This window comes from Emys orbicularis, chromosome 19, assembly GCF_028017835.1.
Source record: "Emys orbicularis isolate rEmyOrb1 chromosome 19, rEmyOrb1.hap1, whole genome shotgun sequence".
In the NCBI taxonomy this organism is placed as follows: Eukaryota; Metazoa; Chordata; order Testudines; family Emydidae; genus Emys; species Emys orbicularis.
In genome coordinates, this window is record NC_088701.1 from 17,281,406 (window position 1) to 17,300,213 (window position 18,808).

At 45.7% G+C, this 18,808-nt stretch overlaps 1 protein-coding gene across 2 annotated transcripts in view; it reads left to right on the forward strand.

Moving 5' to 3' along the window:
* Positions 1–18,588, forward strand: part of CBX5 (chromobox 5) — a 56,207-nt gene extending 37,619 nt beyond the window's left edge. For both annotated transcript variants that reach the window (XM_065419260.1, XM_065419261.1), the window contains exons 2-5: positions 2,209–2,387; positions 3,553–3,739; positions 8,571–8,668; positions 18,303–18,588. In XM_065419260.1, coding sequence (XP_065275332.1) covers positions 2,209–2,387; positions 3,553–3,739; positions 8,571–8,668; positions 18,303–18,453 — 615 coding nt within the window. In that variant the 3' untranslated portion in view covers positions 18,454–18,588. The remainder of the gene's footprint in view (positions 1–2,208; positions 2,388–3,552; positions 3,740–8,570; positions 8,669–18,302) is intronic.
* The last annotated feature ends 220 nt before the right edge of the window (positions 18,589–18,808 follow it).

Sequence of the window (18,808 nt, forward strand, 5' to 3'; positions counted from 1 at the left end):
ATTGTGGATCATGCATCACCATCCGTAAAAGATTCTGCATTTGTAGTTAGCAATTCTGTTGATGCAGCAACCAGGTTAGGATTCCTGTTCATGCTCCCAGGTTCACTGAAATAGTGCAATTAAATTGGGTCTGTTGGTGATTGGCTTGTTTCAGGCTCTGTCCATTTGGTTTTTCTGCCCTCAGGCAGCCTGTACATCCACTCCTGAGCCAGAAGTACGGTATACTAGTGCTTCATGGGACTAAATGCATAACTGTTTAATGAACATTAGCTGTGTGGCCTAAACTGACACAATCCAGGAAATTCCAAGTTAAGAACTGGGAGTCTGCTTTAACTTGGAATTTCCTGGTTTCGGTCTAAATCACATGCTGCCTGTTCGGGGGCGTGGGGGTGGGTTGTTGAATTCCTCTTTTAAAGAAACAACAACTGAGGTTATAAAAATATGTATTTATCTCAGAGCTTGGAAAGGTTCCCAGTTTGGTAAGCCTGTGAACTAAGAAATACTGTTGAAAAGTCAACATTTTAAACTGGGACCCTTTTTCTAATTAGTTATGCCACGTGCAGCAATGACTGTTCTGTATATGTACAATGGCCGAGTTTTATATTACAGGGGATCTGTAATTTAAAAATAAAATAAAACTTAATACCCAATGCAGTTGGACCACACAAGGTTTATGCACTAATAATTTGTTAGACTTGTTAAACTGGAAGCAGAGTAAGTTATAGGAGCACAAATCTGCTATAACAACTTTTTTCACTCTTGTACCTCAAATGGTGTAATTGATTCCTCTGCCTTTATTAATTTTTGTCTAAAACTTCACTCTGGGACCGAAACCTCATAACCCCACGTTTCAGTCTGGAATGGTTTTAATTGCCAAGTTATAAATTCCTGGAAAAATGCCATTTTATATCTAACATTGACAGAACTTTAACTAACTATTGTCCCATGAATACCTGTCTTTAATGGCTACAGCTCAATAGTGTCACAGTAGTAAAGTGATAGTCAAGGTTGAAAGAGCCCGTTTTTATTTCTCAATCACTTGAATTCTAGTTTGGGGCTGAACTTTTCCTTGTTTCTGACCCACGTATGTTTTGGAAAGTGATGATCTCTGTTCAGCTCTTTTAATAATACTTGCATAGCAGTTTTCATTTAAAGATCTCAAACACTGATTAATTTAACTTCACTTGGGAGATAGCTAAGTATTATCCCTGGTTTGCAGAGAGGAGAAACTGAGGCTCACAGTTTAAGGTCCTGTCTGTGTTACCCCAGTCCAATTGTTTCCCTTACATGAGGATGCAACCTAGTTAAATTGCATCTGGATCTTTCAATATAGTGGTCTAGTCTTTTAACATAGTCATGATTTCAAACTCTCTGAGCCTCGTTTTCTCTCCTCTGTAAAACAGGGATAATATTTGCCTTCCGAGGAAGATAAGGCGATTATATCCATTGGTATCTGTAAAGGCGATGGTTGTAGCATTGGTTCAAGAACAGTCAAGCCCTCTCTACATGGAGGAAACTGTTGTTTTTAAAAAAAAAAAAAAAAAAAATCCCACCAATGTGAACATTCAGCTCCACTGCTGCTGGAAGCCCTAATGTAGACAGACCACTGGCATTTAACACCATATGATAACGCTTTCTCATCCGTGCTATGGCTTCCAACATTGCTAACCCTTGTGGTGCTGGACTGGTGTTCAGAATTTCTATAAAAATGTCCCTCGCATAGGTAGGGCCCCATTGTTGTAACTGGGTCCCCAGATGTGGTTGTACTTGTAGTTCTAGATGGGGGCATTCCTGCTGGGCAAATCCACAGAATATATTTATTTACTGAACTCTGCATCCAGCCCAGGGTAGACAGGTCTTCCGCAGATTAAAATGGATCAGTTTAGCTATGATCAACAGCTCAACTGGAAATACCAACTCGCTTCAAGAATCTTGCAATTCTGGACAAAGTCACTTTGTCAAGTCCTTAAATGACAGGCCCATAGTCTTGTTCACGCTCATTCTTCCCCTTCTGTTTATAGTGGCCTTTTAAGCCCTGATCCTGCAGTGAGCTCTGCCCATGGATCTCTCTGCAGGATCGGCGCTTTAGTGACAAGAGTTGGAGAAACCTTAGAGGGTCCCAAATGGGTGGGCGATACCTTGGCTGGGAGCAGTGCTGAAGCCTGCATCAGTGCCAACAATTAACAACATTTCACTTCCGATTTGCAGGAATTGGGTGGCCTTGGTGCATTAGGTGGAACTTCCTGCGCTATGGGAAAGAAAACCAAGAGGACAGCAGATAGTTCGTCCTCTGAAGATGAGGAGGAGTATGTTGTGGAGAAGGTGCTAGACAGGCGTGTTGTGAAGGGTCAAGTGGAGTATCTTCTCAAGTGGAAAGGATTCTCTGAGTAAGTCCAACTTTCCTTCTGACTTGGGCTATCTTCTTTAGCAGCGCTCCAGGCAGTGCTTCAAATTTGACCTTCGCTGCCCTCATTCAAGCTTTCCTAAACACCTTCATGGGTGGAGCTTGCCTTCTTCACTCCAGATAAGAGTGGCGTGCATCCATTTAAATGAGTGGGTCACGAGGAGAGGGCCTGGGATCGTAAGTGGGTTGTGAAACACTGGCAAAAGTTACTTTCCCTTTGGCGTCTGCGTTCCCTCTCTCACTTCATGGAGTTGGTAGTTCCACTTGAGTTGTTCACCAGCACTCTCGTCTATAGTCTTCCTCCTCACTTGAGCACCAGTGACTGACTCGCGGGTGAAGGTGCACCTGAGCAATTATTGTCTAGACTTATTGTGGAGATGCTATTAACTGCAGCTTGGGTAAATGGCTGTTTAGAAGAGGGATACTTCAATTGCCTTTAAAAAAAAATCTCCCCCTTAACTTCCTCTTAATCTGCCCCAATGGGGAAACTTTTTGCAGGTTGTGTGTCCTCTGTGTTTGTCATGGCTTTTGGCCAGACCCTTGGGGAATCTAGTAGTCAACCATGAAGCACAGCCAGGACTGAAAATATGCAAGGTTTATATCTTGGCATGGGATGTTTAAATGGATGCACACTGCTTTATACTGGGGGGGTGGGGGGGAGCAGGACATTTAACACAGATGATCAGAAAGGAAAGTCCTGGGGGGAGGGATTGGGAAGTATGTATTTGCAAAGAAAATCTGGTAGAACCTTGTTTAGTCAAACCTGGTTTATCCATATGTCTTCATTCAAGATAATGACCACCATTACCACTGCAGGGAAGAGCTCTGCAGACTTCCAGGTGATTCTAGAATAATCAAATGCATTCTCTGTCTCCTGTTAGTCTGAGATTATGCTTCATTTTGAAACCTTCACCTTATGAGTCACTTAGCAACATGGCAATCTGTGTTCATGAAGTGCAAGGATGTCTAAAGTATTGATACTGCAGGTGTCTGGGCTCCCAAAGGAAATGGGGAACCCAGCTTAAAACCTTTGCTAACAACTAACTTTCTTTGCCTTAGAGTAGGTCAATGTCTATGATCTTTGGAAGACAGCATTAAAACTTCTCCGCCTCTGTTTTGATTGTTGTTGCCCATCTTTTCCATGGCAGGGAACACAACACTTGGGAACCCGAGAAGAATCTGGACTGCCCCGAGCTGATTTCTGAGTTTATGAAAAAATATAAAAAAATGAAGGAGGGTGAGAACAACAAATCAAGAGAGAAATCCGAAAGCACAAAGAGGAAATCCAGCCTCTCCAACAGCGCCGAGGACATCAAAACCAAAAAGAAGAGGGAGGTGAGCTTGCAGGATTTTCCTTCACCCCATTCTGCCACAAGCTTCTAGCCCTGTTCTGCACAGAATATATTGATCTGTGCTGGTGGAAACCATCTCCTACCTGCAACCTCCTAAAAATTACATGAGAGAATTTTAAAAATGAAAGAGTCAAGAGGGTGTATTATGTTAGGCAAACTGGCCTAGAGCAACACCTCAGTTTGGCTGTGCTTCAGTCTGCCAGCTTTGTTCCACTTTCAGGAAAGCTGCACTAGAATAGGATGAACTAAATGCTGCCTCTGACTCCAAAAAAATGGAATCACTAAAAATAATTAGGGTCTTAAATATAATAAAGATTAATAAACAAACAAGGAGCAAACTGCAGGAAGCTAGGACACAAGAAATACAGTTTATTGTTTGACTGAAGAAAGAGACTTTAAATGCTGATTTAAGCTTGACATAAACTAAGTGTTTTAAAGTAGAACTTGCCTTAAAACAATACGTGCCTAAAGCAAGAGGCTTTCCTGTCTGTCCCAGTCTGCTGCAATTATTTGGGGCTCTAGAGAAGATGCATCAGTAAAATGCCTGCTCTCGCTGCTCGTAAATGTTTCTCAAGCATTCATTCACTGCCATATCTAGGAGCAGATTTTAGAGAAAAGTTAATCTTGGGTTTTTTTTTACATTTCTATCTGTTTGTTGTAGTGTCAATTTAAAATTTGTATTTATTTATTGTACTATGTGCAGTGACTATGGCCTGGTCTACACTGGGGGGGGGGATCGATCTAAGTTACACAACTTCAGCTATGTGACTAACATAGCTGAAGTCGACATACTTAGATCTACTTACTGCAGTGTCTTCACTGCGGTAAATCGACGGCTAATGCTCTCCCATTGACTCCGCTTGCGCCTCTCGCCCTGGTGGAGTCGATGGGAGAGCGCTTAGTGGTCAATTTATCGCATCTAAACTAGACGCAATAATTGACCCCCCGCTGGATCGATCGCTGCCCGTCGATCCAGCGGGTAATGTAGACAAGCCCTAAGAGGCTACATTAACTACCTTGAGTCCAAATAAATTTGAATATCTAGAAGGTCTGGCATAGTTAGGATTCCCAGCAACTTCTGTGCAAAGTAGGACCCATCTCCTCTGCCCTTCCCTTGCTTTCGTTATTGATTGCTGTCTCCCACTGGAATGCTGCTGGGCACTTCTACGATTCTCTTTCGAGAATTGTTGCAGCATCTCCTGAAAGATGCATTTCTTTGTGCAGTTGGCAAGACATTCTCTCCTCCTGACACCCACAGCTGGGTGTTGTACAGATCTCCACTGTGACAGCTCTGGCTCCTGAGCGTTTGGCCATGGACTCTGTCATCTGTACCAGCCAATAACTGCCATGACACGTCACTGAGGGAAATACATTTTCCAAGATGGGTCTAGCTAGTAAGGGCTTCAAAGGTCAGAGGTGAAATTCTGGCCTCCTTGCAATCATTGGCAAAACTCCCATTGATTTCAATGTGGCCAGATATCACTCCCAAACTTTGTACCTTTAAAGTAGACCTGGGAAACCAGAGTAAGTTTTATGGAGGTCATGGGCTTAGTCTTGTTGAGGCAAAGCACTATTCATAGCTGTGACGATTACAAAAGACTGACAGGCCTTTTTAATCTGTTAGCAAATATTTAAAGAAACCCAGCCATTTAATTTTCAAACTCTGGAGGCCAGAACTACAGTATAGGCTGATGGACAGTAATGCCCAGGGAAACTGGGGAAGGTCAAGCAGCTATAGAGAGAGTATCATGTAGCCCTACTTATCCAGACTGCAGAGGTGGTGGGGTGGACCTTTCATGGTCAAGAGAGGAAAGGAAATCAAGGAATACAACAGAGCTGCAGAAACATGGTGCTTTCTCTTAGAACAGGAGCTCTGTGTTTCAAAGTACTGCACAGACTTTTAACCACCATTAAAAGCCAATGGGGCATTGAAAGTAAATCCCCAGACATGGCTTTGAAAATGTAGGAAATCCAGACAGGATGCTGGAGGTAATGATGCCTGTTGGTTAAATTACTGGCACTGCAAGCACCTTGATACTCAATTATGATGAGGGCAAGGGGGCCTTGTTGGCTGAAGTATAAAATAAAAATGTTGACTCCCTTTAAAAAAATAAAATAAGTTTCCCAGATGTGCAGAATTCACTGTCCAATGCACAAAGCGTGAGAAGATGGGTTATTAAAGCCCATCTTTGTGGAAGAGACTAATATATGGAATGTTATATAAATGAGGAACCATTGAGCAACATTTTATGTCTCAGATTTTCCTTTCCTGAAGAAAATCTCCTGCAGATCTGTCTTCTCATTGCTTTTTTTACAACCTTATTTGAAAAAATGCCCTGCCCTTTACAGCTGTGTCTGTACAAAGTTATGGCTAAGTCATTGGAGATTCAAACCTGCATTGCTACTGTCTGCTGGTAATGAAATCATAAGGGGTAATAAGGTCATATATTTCATATCCAGAAGGTTACCTTTAGTGTGTAGGGATTACAGTTTTATAACCCATTATGTATCCTATTTAAAGTTTGGAACTAAAGCTTTCCACCAGTAAAATGAGCAGTTTGATTTCTGCAGCTTAGCTGAAGCATCTTGTCTTCCGATTCCAATGTTCTAGCTTGGCAAAGTTTCCCATAGAGATGATGCAGATATCAGCACATACTGGAATGGGTCTTAAAAATCCATGCCATGCTTGCACCCACCAGTACTTTTCATGGCAATTGCCATGTATCTGAAACTGGAGTCTGCCCTGCTGTGTTACATCAGCCTTGATAGTCCATGATCGAGCATTAAAAAGGCTGGAGACTTGCATACATCTTCTGGGGGCAAAAAAGGAATAGCAGATATTTCTTAATCATTGTTACAAGGGACATTGTTTTGAAATCTATATAATTTAAAAAAAGAATGGAAAGTAGTTTGAGATAATGCACCTGTCCCCAAGTCCCCTGCCAATTTCTGTGGTTTATTCACACTTTCTAAAAAACGTTTTTCCTCTCCTTTCTTGTGTAAAAGACAAAAGGGAAAGCTGGGTAATTGTAGGAGAAACTGATGATACACAAAGTGTTGTGAAATGCACAAAATATACTCTTGGGAAATTTTTTCCCCTCTAATCTTTCAGCGATGGTAATCCGTTATTGCATGTAATAATAATAGGGCCACTATTTCAAACAGAAATATGATTTGTTTTTAAGCTGTGCCCCTTAGACCATGTGATCTCTTGTGTGGCACCTGCAGTAAAACATCCTTGACGTACACATCTTTGTTTACCCCCAAAATGCTCTTCTTCCCTCCACATCTCAGCTAGATCTAGTAGCTGAGCTGTCATTGATAAGACTTCCCTGTTTTAACCAAATGTGCCACATAATATTTAGGGATAGATTTTTAGAAAGCACTGAGCACCACTGAGTGGGGTCAAACATATATTTTTGAATGTGTTCAGCTCCTGTTTAGGCACCTAAATGAAGTGGAAAGACTTTCAAAAGCGTCCAGCCACCATTGTTCTCAAAGGCAGTTGTTTGGGTGCTGATTAGCCCCAACACTGTAGTATTGCAGCTGAAGATAGTGATGAGTTCCATCCACAAAGTTCTCATCCAGACCCAAACTCTTGTAAAGTTGCATAGTGTTTAGGTCTGTACTTTTGGTATAGACCAGGGATCAGCAACCTTTGGCACGCGGCACGGGCTGAGGGATGTGGTGGCCGCCGCTTCCCGCCACCCCCATTGACCTGGATCTGCCGAAACTGCGGACGCGGCAGGTAAACAAACCGGCCTGGCCCGCCAGGGTGCTTACCCTGGCGGGCCGTGTGCCAAAGGCTGCCGATCCCTGGTTTAGACCTATCTCTAATATAAAAACTAAACACCTGTTGTCTCCAAATTGCAGTGCAAATTGTGATGCAGTAGCTTAGATTTTTTTGTATTTTATTGGTTTACTGATTCATGAAATTGGTGCATTCCCAGTGGGTCTCCCAGTCACTAGTGAAGTAGCCAGTTTTTGCTTGGGTCTGTATTCTCTCATTACCCTCTGAACGTTTTTTCATTTGACAAATGTTTTTAGTGCATCCAAAGCCAAGCTGGCTGCCTCTTTGTTTGCCTCTTGATCTGCATAGCAGCATCTGTTGTACAGCATGGCAAGCAGCAAACATGCGTATCTGAGAATACCATGTGCTGCTGCAATGAAATAGAGAAACCTCGCCCCAGACGTTATGGCCTGTGGTGACTGAAAGCTGTCAGGCCACCTAACAGCCATCAGATGGTATGTGCAAGGAGCTGCGTCACCCCCGCCTCCCTCCCAGGCTCACAAGCCCCATCTCAAACTGTCAGTAAAAATGCACCAATTGTCCCATTGTTGGCAGCCTCAGCCCAGAGACCTCATGGACAGACTCAGACTCTCCTCTTCCTTTGGAGTTGGTGGTAGGCTCGAGAAGCTAGCATCACTGCAGCCAGAACTATACCTCTTCTGGGGAGAGCAGACTTTGATCTCTGCGGATGTCTGTTATCAATCCAGGACTTCTCACCAGCTGTAAATTTAAACTGACTTCACTAAAGTAGTGGCTTGTCTTTATGGATTTCCTTGTTTTCCCCTCTCTCCATGTTCATTATTATTGACTCTATTGACTCATGAATTGTAGATTCCAAATAACGACGTGGAGAAGTTAAGGAGTCTAGCCATCTGTTTATAACCCCACCATATTTCTACATGTCAGAGGGTTGCCGGTGCCCTTTTAAGCCTGCTTCGTTCTAAATTGTCAGGATGTAAAGAAACGGCCAAAGATAATATAAATCGTTATAATTTTTTTTTTCAACCCATTCTATCCTTGCCAGAGCAACGATATTGCCAGGGGCTTTGAAAGAGGATTAGAGCCAGAAAAGATCATCGGTGCCACAGACTCCTGTGGAGATTTAATGTTCTTAATGAAATGGTAAGTCTGGGGTGTCATCCCCCTCTTCCCCTCCCCCCCCTCCCCCTTTTCAGATTAGTAGCTTGGGTGGTTTTCTGGTCTGTGCTCTCTTCTAACACACCCAGGGAAGGAATGGTCCCAAGTGAGCCACTGTAGTAAACAGGACTAGGGCAGCTAGGGAGCTCCACTTTCTTTTGTGTGGCTTCATTCTCCCTCATTCAGGCTTGCCCCTCCTGTCTTAGGTTTTACGTCTGCTGTGCCACTGACCTGGTGTTCACTAGTTCTGGGGCTTGCTCCCCTGTCCCAGAACACCACAGAGTTCAAGCTGCCTGCTGGAACCAGCAACTACGCAGTTTCCAGCTCTGCTCCCCCCCTCCTCCCCCCCCAAGTGACAGCACACAGGAAATCCTTTGAAAGAGATTCCCATTTGGCTCTGTTGGTTCCTTTGCTTTTCTCAGCTGGGTTGGCATCTTACTGGGCCCCCGCAGCAGGCAGCCAGTGGCCCCTCCCCCACCCTCTGCAAAGACAAAGAGCTGGGAGCTTCATGCGCAGCAATCCTGCAGCTTTGTTTCGCTTGCCTGCTCCAGTTCCCAGCCCTGCCGTAAGTAGTTCCCTGGCTCGTGGCACATGCCCTCGTTGGCCCAGAGTCCAGCACAGAGTGAGCCCTGGCTCTGCTTTGGCTTCCCTGAAACCCAGCGGGACAGAAACAGATTCCCTCAGTTCCCTCTCATCAGCAGTCAGAGTCTTGTACTTCCCACAGTGACTCCGTGGCTATGCTCAGCTTTCATACCAAAAGCGTGTTCCACAGGTCTCAGGGTCCTCTGCCCTCACTGTGCACCAAATCTAAGCATTGTAAGGACAAAGTGACGCGCACTGGGTGTTGTTCTTACAGCTGTTAATTGAGCCTATCTTCTGGTAAGCTGTTGTGCGTATAGAAACCCAACAGTTCTCTTTGTTCTGTACTCACCAGTTAAAGGTGAAAAAGCGCCTTACGCATATATTACCAGGTGGCTAAGGATGTTGTATTAAAGGAATGTAACGATCAAAGCTTATTAAGAGTGAGCACACTTCTACATTGTAGGCTGAAAAGTCACATGCTGTATGAAGAATTGTGTAAGGCAGCAACTTGGTCATCTTGTCAGGCTTTTGCCAGATGCTGCAAACGAGGAGTGAAGACAACATCTGCAGAGGCCTCTGGTCCTGGGATATTGTCTTTACAAATGGAAAGCAAAAGTTTTGCCTCTAAAACATTCACTCTGAGCTCAGCCAGGGGTTTTTGCTGCTGCCATTCCTGCATTGGGGGTTTGAGCCAGGATAATATCTGATGAGTTCTCTATGAGTTCAGTGACTGTTCAGGCTTGTCCTAATTCACCTTTACCCTTCTACATTTTGGGTCAGATCAGTAGAAGAGTTACACTGCTGTGTTCTGCAGATGGATTTAATTGGGGAAGTTAATAATGAAGTGGGCTTTCAGGTTTGGATGCCTTCTCACTGGGTTGTGTTCCTTAAGGTAGAGCCAGCCCCTGACATGGTGATTGACAGATCTCATCCTGCCACCTCAGTTGCACAGCATAGATTACACCCTGGGCTGCCCACAGGATTCAGGGGGCCTGGGGCAAAGCAATTTCGGGGGCCCCTTCCATAAAAAAAAAAGTTGCAATACTATAGAATACTATATTCTCGTGGGGGCCTCTGTGGGGCCTGGGGCAAATTGCCCCACTTGCCCCCCCCCCCCCCCCCCCGGGCGGCCCTGATTACACCCAGTGTAGGAATGGTGATACTCAAGGAAGAAGTTGTGCATAAAAGTATCCTATATAAATGGACTATGTTTATGGAACAGAGGTGGAAACTGCAAGTGATCTCACGAGATGAAGATGGCAAAATGTTGGTAGATGGGAGAGGCAGATAGCTCCCTGGTGAGGGGTGGATACTAAACTAATGTTGTTCTTAACATGACCAAAGTGGACAACATTACGCTGATTGGGGTGGGAGGTGATTGTGGGGAGCAGGAAATGAAATTTCCTAGAATCCAGTACATTAATTGAGTTTATCTGGCAGTTTTACTTGATGGTGGGGCTGGGGCAGCTGTTGCTCACACTATTCAGTAGTACTTCGAGTAGTGTCCCTACAGGTGCTTCACTGTAGGTGTGCTTGCGTCCCTGCGCTGCAGATTGGAGAACTTCAGTAGCAGTGTCTGTTAGGCCCGCACATGAACTGTCTCTCCTTGTGCTACGTGGGCTAACTCCCCTCAGTGCCTTTTCAACTGCCCCGGCTAGAGACGGAGCTATTCGCAGTCCATTAAGACCATTACTTCTATTTGCATTTCTATAGTTAGTTAGTCTCCTAGTTCTTAGATGTAGTTCTAGTTGTAGTTTTTTCGCTTTTCTTATTTTTCACCTTTTAAAAATAAAATAAAAAAACCCCTTTAGTTTCTTTTCCTGCTTCCCCACCTCCCCCTCATTGGGGGACCCTTCCCCCAACGGGGTGTGCCCGGCTCACCGGGCTTCAAGAAGCGCCTCTCTTGCAAAGAGGCAGTCCCTATCGCAGACAAGCACTCCCAATGCATTCGCTGCCTCGGGGAAGGCCACATCCAACAAAAGTGTGGTCTTTGCCAGCAACTCAGGCTCTGGTCTTCTAAGAATAGAGAGCTCAGGCAGGTTATCTTCAAGGAGGCAGCTCTCCAACCCTCTCCAGACCTGCACCACAAGTCACCTGGTAGATGTGAGTCTTCCCCACAGCCCTTAACACTTAGACTGTAGGTCAAAGAAACAAGCTGCTGACCCTTCTCACAAATCATCAAAAAAGAGAATGAGAAGTCCCCACAGTGAGCACCGAGATAGCTGTAAACGTTCTCTGGCAAACTCAGTATCCTCGGTACCGCCGGCACTGAGACCTTTCCAGTCCGATACCCATGGCTCATGGAAGACCTCAGTGGCAGGTACCATTGACAAGCCTATGGACCCAATGGGCATGGGCACTGAGTCAGCGGCACCAAGGGACTTAGCTAGGAGAATGGCCAGCACTCACGTGCACACCTCCTTTGGGGTATAAACCCAAAATAATATTGTCCTGTGCTGTATAGAAAGATCTGCACAGCGCAAGCTCATAAAAATGTGCCCTCTTCCCTCAATGTGGAGAGAGAGATGCACAGCTTTTTTTCCCTCCCTCTCCTCCCCCAGATATGAATTGCACAAACTGGGTTTTGAAATAAACAAGAAATAAGTTTATTAACTACAAAAGATAAATGTTAAGTGATTATAAAGGATAGAAAACAGAACAAAGCAGATTACTGAGCAAATAAAACAAAACATGCAAACTAAGCTTAATACACTCAAGAAACAGGTTACAAAATGTAATTTTTCACCCTAAATATTGTTTTAGTCAGGTTGTAGAGTTTCTGTAGCTTAGAGTTCCAGTTATTTCTCTTTACAGACTGGACCCCTGTCTCAGCCTGGACTCAGTCCCTGCCTTTCCCTTCAGGTGTTTTTAGCAATCTTCCTTCTTGGACAGGGAGGCAATGGAGAAGAGTCCTGATTTCCTTACTTCCCAGTCTGAAATAGAATTTACATAAGGCGGGAATCTTTTGTTTCCACTGGAAAAATACCAGCAGTGTCCATACCAGGTGACATTATCAGATGACCCTGCAGTGTCAAAGCAACACCCCAGGAAGCTCCTCAGGAAGGTGGGAGATTAGTATCTTCAAAGATCTATTGTCCTTAAATGGCTCATTCAGGCTGATTGCTTACTATCTGGTGGACGTTCCCCCACATACACACACAGTTGTAATTGTTACATAGTCAATATTCCTAACTTCAGATACAGAAATGATACATGCATACAAATTGGATAAACACATTCAGTAGATCATAACCTTTTCAGTGATGCCTCACATAACCCATCTTACATAAAACATATCTTAATTCTGCTATATTCATATCACAACAAATATTTCTATGAAGAATATGGGGGTAATGTGACACCCACATGACCACAAGTGAAAGCTAGACCCAGTAGTATTTCACGATCTATTCGGTCGGTGGGGACACTGACCACAGACTTAAGAAATGTCCATGTTACTGCTCCAGAGCAGGGATAGGACAACATTCCCTAGGTGATGCACTCCTCCTCCTCTGGAATGGGGACCTTCTTTATGCCTTTCCTCCTTTTTGAAGGTTCTGCTTTAAATAAAAAGAGACAGAGCACACGTCATTCGGATCACTCCTATTTGGCCGAGGCACACCTGGTTCCCTTACCTGTCACAGTGTGTGACATGCCTGCCGATCCCTTTCCCAGTCACTCCGTACCTCCTCTCCCAGGATCTACATCCCAGCTTGGGCGTTCTCTGCCTCAAGGCATGGCCCCTTGGTTCAAACACCGAGAAAGCTCCTGTTTGAATGATGTGCAAGAGGTATTACACAGTAGAAAGTCCTAAACATGAGGTACTTAACTCCAAAAATGGTCCAGGTTTCGGATTTGGGGAGTATACCAACATCTGCGACTATTCCACACATCTTAGACTATGTTCTGGCCCTAAAAAGATCGGGGCTGTCTCTGAGTTCTCTCTGAGTCCACCTAGCAGCAATAAGAGCCTTCCACCATCCAGTAGAGGGGTATTCAGTGCTGTCACACCCAACCACCAAAGGATCCTCAAGGGTATAGTAAACCTCTTCCACAACCTCGACTTCCTACTCCCACATGGGACTTAATAAAAGGGCTGACTAGGCCTCCCTTTGAACCCATGGCCACCTGTTCGCTTACGTACCTGTCAGTGACAACGGCCTTCTTGATAGCAATTACCTCGGCCAGGAGAATAGGAGAAATAGTGGCTCTGATGGCACATCCCCCCTTCATGGTATTCTTTCAGGACAAGGTTACGCTCAGGCTGCATCCAAAATTCATTCCTAAGGTAACCTCCCCGTTTTGCATGAACCAATTTTTTCATCTTTCAACCTTCTATCCCAAGCCTCACCAAGACAACGGGGAGGCTAAATTACACACTCGAAATGGCAGGAGAGCCCTAGCCTTCTACCTGGGCAGGATGAAAGCTTTCAGAAAGTTCCCCAGGCTTTTCCTTTCCATTGCAGACAGATCCAAGGGCTCACCAGTATCAGCCCAAAGACTCTCCAAGTGGGTCTCGAACTGCATCAGACAGTGTTACCAAGTTCGCAGTATGACCCCACCAGATACTATTTGTACACACTCCACAAGGTCGATCTCCTCATCTGTTGCCTTTTTCAAGAATGTTCTTATCTCAGAGATCTGTAGAGGTGTGACATGGGCTGTGACCGGAGTCCTGGGGAGCCATGCTGAAGTTACTCAATTAAGGTGAACTGCAAAGAAAGGGGCAGGTAATCCCCAAAGCTGGTAGATATTCCAATACTTAGATTTACCAAGCTAGCACAAAACAGCTTCTATAATACCTCACTGGTTACCCAGAAGCCAACAACACAGTGGTATGATCGGCGGTGTCGATGGCGTCGAGACCTGCTATCACTGCGGCTGGACGAGGAGCGTCAACGCTTTCTGTCCCGGCGCCTGCGGCCCCTGTGGGCCGAGGAAGACTTTGGCGACTCGCTCCCAGGCGACCCCGACACGGAGTGGAGGTCTGTCGCGGGCTACGGGAAGTCCCCGCGGATCGAGCAGGGACCTCGACCTCCGACCTGGCCGGTGAGGGCTGGTGGGCACCCAACAGCGGCTTCCCTCGGGACCGGGGCCCCAACTCAGGCGGCCCGCTCGGTACCAGCATGACGAGGATGTCGCGCGCTGCCTGAGCTGCCTCCGGCGTCGACGGAATCCTCATCGTCGGGGAGGCGCGCGCGGACGGGGCCGGACTACTCCACTCGAGTCGGAGGTCTGGGCCCCGAGGGGGATCGTAGGCTGCCCAACTCGGGTCCGGCCTCACCCCTGTCCTTGTCTCGGCGCCACTGGGTCTTGCCCTGTTTTTTGGCAGGGGAGCGGTGCTGACTGGTGGATGGGGCTTCGCCCGGCGCCGGGTCGGGTTGGCGCGCCGGTGCCGATTCCATAAGCAGGGCCCGGAGTCGGATCTCACATTCGCGCTTAGTCCAGGGCTTGAAGGACTTACAGATTTTACACCGCTCACTTATGTGAGCCTCGCCCAGACAGCGAAGACACTTGGAGTGTGGATCGCTTCTGGGCATGGAATTGCGACAGGAGTTACGTGACTTCAAGCCTGGGGCTCGGGGCATGCCCCGAGCCAGGCCACTAACTGTAGAAACTACTAACTGTTGAAGATCTTACCACTAAGGAAAGACGCTGCAGCAATGCTGGAGCACAAGTTCCGACTACCTTCACTGGCGGCAAGAAGGAACTGAGGGTGGGGGGAGCGCGCAGCCCCATTTATGGCGCGATATAGAGGCGCCACTCCAGGGGTCGCAGCGGGGCTCCCCCAGTATGGGTACTACTAAGGGAAAAACTTCCAGCACTGGTGCACGTGGCGAGCACGCACACCTACTGTGGAATACACCTGAGCAACACATCTCGAAGAACGCCAGTTACGGAACAGGGAACTGTCCTTTCCCTTAAAGCAACCCAGCCTCAAGCCTGCACCCAGACACCCAAGTCAAATATGATGAGGATTACTGAAAATCTTATTCATCATATAAAAAAGTTCTACCAATCCCAAAGGATCGGACATGTTACCTCCCAGGTTAATGAATATTTCAGATCTACCCAAATACACGCTTACAGCCAATTCTTGTTAACTAAACTAAAATTTGTTAAAAAAGAAAAGAATGAGTATTGGTTAAAAGAACAATATACATACAGACATGAGTACAGTTCTGAGATCAGATTCATAGTATAGATGGTGAGTTTTGTATTTGCAAAGCGTTCTTTCAGAATTAGTCCATAGGTTATAGTCCAATGTTCATATTCAGCGTGATCCAGATTAGGGCTGGAGAGCCCAGCCTTATGGCTTAAACTTCCCCTTCATAAAGCATCAAGCACATCTGAGATAAAAAGGATCAGGACCCAAAGGGTTTTTATACAGGTTCCGGGTCTTCTTTGACAGCTCGGAGTCCTTAGGCGAACAATAGGCAATTATGGGGCCTTTGAAGTAGACCTATTTCCTAAGCATCACTGGTAATTAGCTACACGGATTATCATAAGGCAATTGCCCATTTTCCACCCTTCTCAGGTGATTTGTTATACATTTCAAAGAGAGATGAATACAGTGATATCACTATGTTTACAGTTCATTTAAATGTTAATATTTCCCTTTGAACTGTTTACATGGCTAACATCTAACAAGATATGAGTACACACATACAATTAGTATTACCTCTAATTTCTAACAATATAGGTTTGCATTTCAAAGTTCTAGCCTATCTACCATGGAATGGCCCTAATTACCATTTGCATACTTTTCTACATGTCTCTAAAGGTTGGCTCTGGATCATTTAGCCTGCGAGCTGCTTAACCCTTTCTGGCCATGCGTTACACTTTGTATAAGATTCGTTGCAATTATATAACAGTGGTAGCAACAATGATTTGCATTATTATACTCTAATCAGATAATGTCACATGGGTGTCAGTCCACACTTTCGCAGAACATTATGCGGTAACTGGGGACTCCTCCTCCAATGCCACCTTCAGCTCCATAGTACTGTCATCTGTAACTGACCCAACTCTGAAATTCCAGCCCTCCAGAAAGGGTACTGCTTGGGAGTCACCTACAGTGGAACACCCATAGGGACACTACTTGAAGAAGAAGTAGTAGTTACTCACCTGTGCAGTAATGATAGTTCTTTGAGATGTATCCCCCTGAGGGTGCTCCATAACCCACCCTCCTCCCCTCTACTTCAGAGTTCTTGTCAATGACCACGGTAGAGAAGGAACTGAGGGGGGTTAGCCCACGCACGCTGACTCGCCTCATGGCACAGCACGAGGAGAAACAGCACATGTCTGGGCCCAATAGACACTGCTACCAAAGTTCTCTGATCAGCAGTGCCGGGACACAAGCACACCCACAGTGGAGCACCCGTAGGGACACACATCTCAAAGAATCATTGTTACTGCACAAAGTGAGTAACTTCTTCTTTTACGTTTATGGTGAACGTACAGTTTAACAGGAAATTTCTTTCCTTACGTGTATGGATATCATTGTGTTGGGCCGTTCCACCCCAAAGACGACTGTATGTGCTGCATAAAAGCTAGAAATGTAAAGGGTGCTGTATTGGTCCCCAAGCCAGAGCAGGACTGTGGAGAGTTCCTGAGGAATGCTGTAACTCACTAACACCAATGGTAGTTGGGGTGCTCCGTGTTTAGTCACATGCTAAAGTGGTTATGGGAATGGAAAGCATTCCATAGAAACAGAAGCTGCTTAATGGTCTAGCATTGACATCTGACTAAAGTTGTTTCTATGAGCTACGTTCACAGTGCTATGTGCTTTCAAGGCACTGTCCACAACTAATCTGCACACCGAGTGAGAAGGATAATCTAGTGGATGGAATTTAGGAGACCTGGGTTCAGTTACTGGTGCAGCCACAGACTCCCTTTTTGTCCTTGGGCAAGTCATTTAGTCTCTCTGCCCCACAGGTTCCCATCTGTGAAATAGGGACGATGCTTCCCTTCCTCACAAGGGAGCTGTGGAGATCGCACCCATTAATGGCTGGGAAGTGCTCAGGGATTGTGGTGAGAAGGGCCATATATAGACATAAAGCAGGGGTGGCCAACCTGAGCCTGAGAAGGAGCCCGAATTTACCAATGTACATTGCCAAAGAGCCACAGTAATACATCAGCAGCCCCTCATCAGCTCCTCCCCCGCCCCGGCTCCCAGCGCCTCCCACCCGGCAGCCGATCAGCACCTCCCCCTCCCTCCCCGTGCCTCTGGGATGGACGGGAGAGGAGCAAGGGTGCAGCAGGCTCAGGGGAGGGGGCAGGAAGGGCCGGGGGCCTTGGGGTAAGGGGTGGAGTGGGGGCAAGGCCTGGGGTTGAGCAGTGGAAAGTTGGCACCTGTAGCTCCAGCCCCAGAGTCAGCACCTATGCAAGGAGCCGCATATTAACTTCTGAAGAGCCGCATGCGGCTCCGGAGACACGGATTGGCCACCCCTGACATAAAGAGACAGACACACATCCTGTGAATGAGGGAGGTATCTGTGTGCATGCATGTGCACACTGTTGCTCACAGCAGAGTTTTATAGTCCTGTTACAGTAGCACCTCAGAGTTACGAACACCAGAGTTACAAACTGATCAGTCAACCACACACCTCCTTTGGAACCGGAAGTACACAGTCAGGGAACAGCAGAGACAGAAAATAAAAGCAAACACAGTACAATGCTGTGTTTAAACATAAACTACTAAAAATATAATGGGAAAGTTTAAAAAAAAAAAAAAAAAAAGGTTTGACAAGGTAAGGAAACTGTTTGTGCTGGTTTCATTTAAATCAAGATGGTTAAAAGCAGCATTTTTCTTCTGCATAATAAAGTTTCAAAGCTGTATTAAGTTAATGTTCAGTTGTCAACTATTGAAAGGACAACCGTAATGTTTTGTTGAGAATTATGAACATTTCAGAGTTACGAACTACCTCCATTCCCGAGGTGTTTGTAGCTCTGAGGTTCTAATGTAATGTTGAAAGCTGGCCAGTGGGAGCCCAGAGCTAACAAGGATAGTAAGACTCTCTCTTTGAATCTTCAGGAAAGACACAGATGAAGCAGACCTGGTCCTAGCAAAGGAAGCCAATGTGAAATGCCCGCAGATTGTGATAGCGTTTTATGAGGAGAGACTGACCTGGCACGCGTATCCAGAGGACACGGAAAACAAAGAGAGAGAAGCAGCGAAAAGCTAAAGCGCCGTCCTGGGCCATCCTTAGCTGTACATACACATCCCCCCGACCCGACCACATCCATTGAAATGTGCTTATTACTGTGCTCCCAGGAGAAACCTTGTTATTGGTTCAGTCATAACATAAATGGTTTGCTTCATGTTCAGCTTCATCTCTAGTGAAACCCACAAGATTTATGTGCTGTGTATCCTCCTCTCTCCTCCCCCCCCCCGCCCTCCAGAAAATGGTTTTGACTTGTCACATCCTCTTAGAGCCTCCAGGGGTTTATAGAGTTGTTGGTTCCCTTTGGTTCGGTCCCTTTTTGCCGCTTTAAATGCCGAGAGTGGCAGCGATGCCCTTTCTAAACCGAACTAAGTAG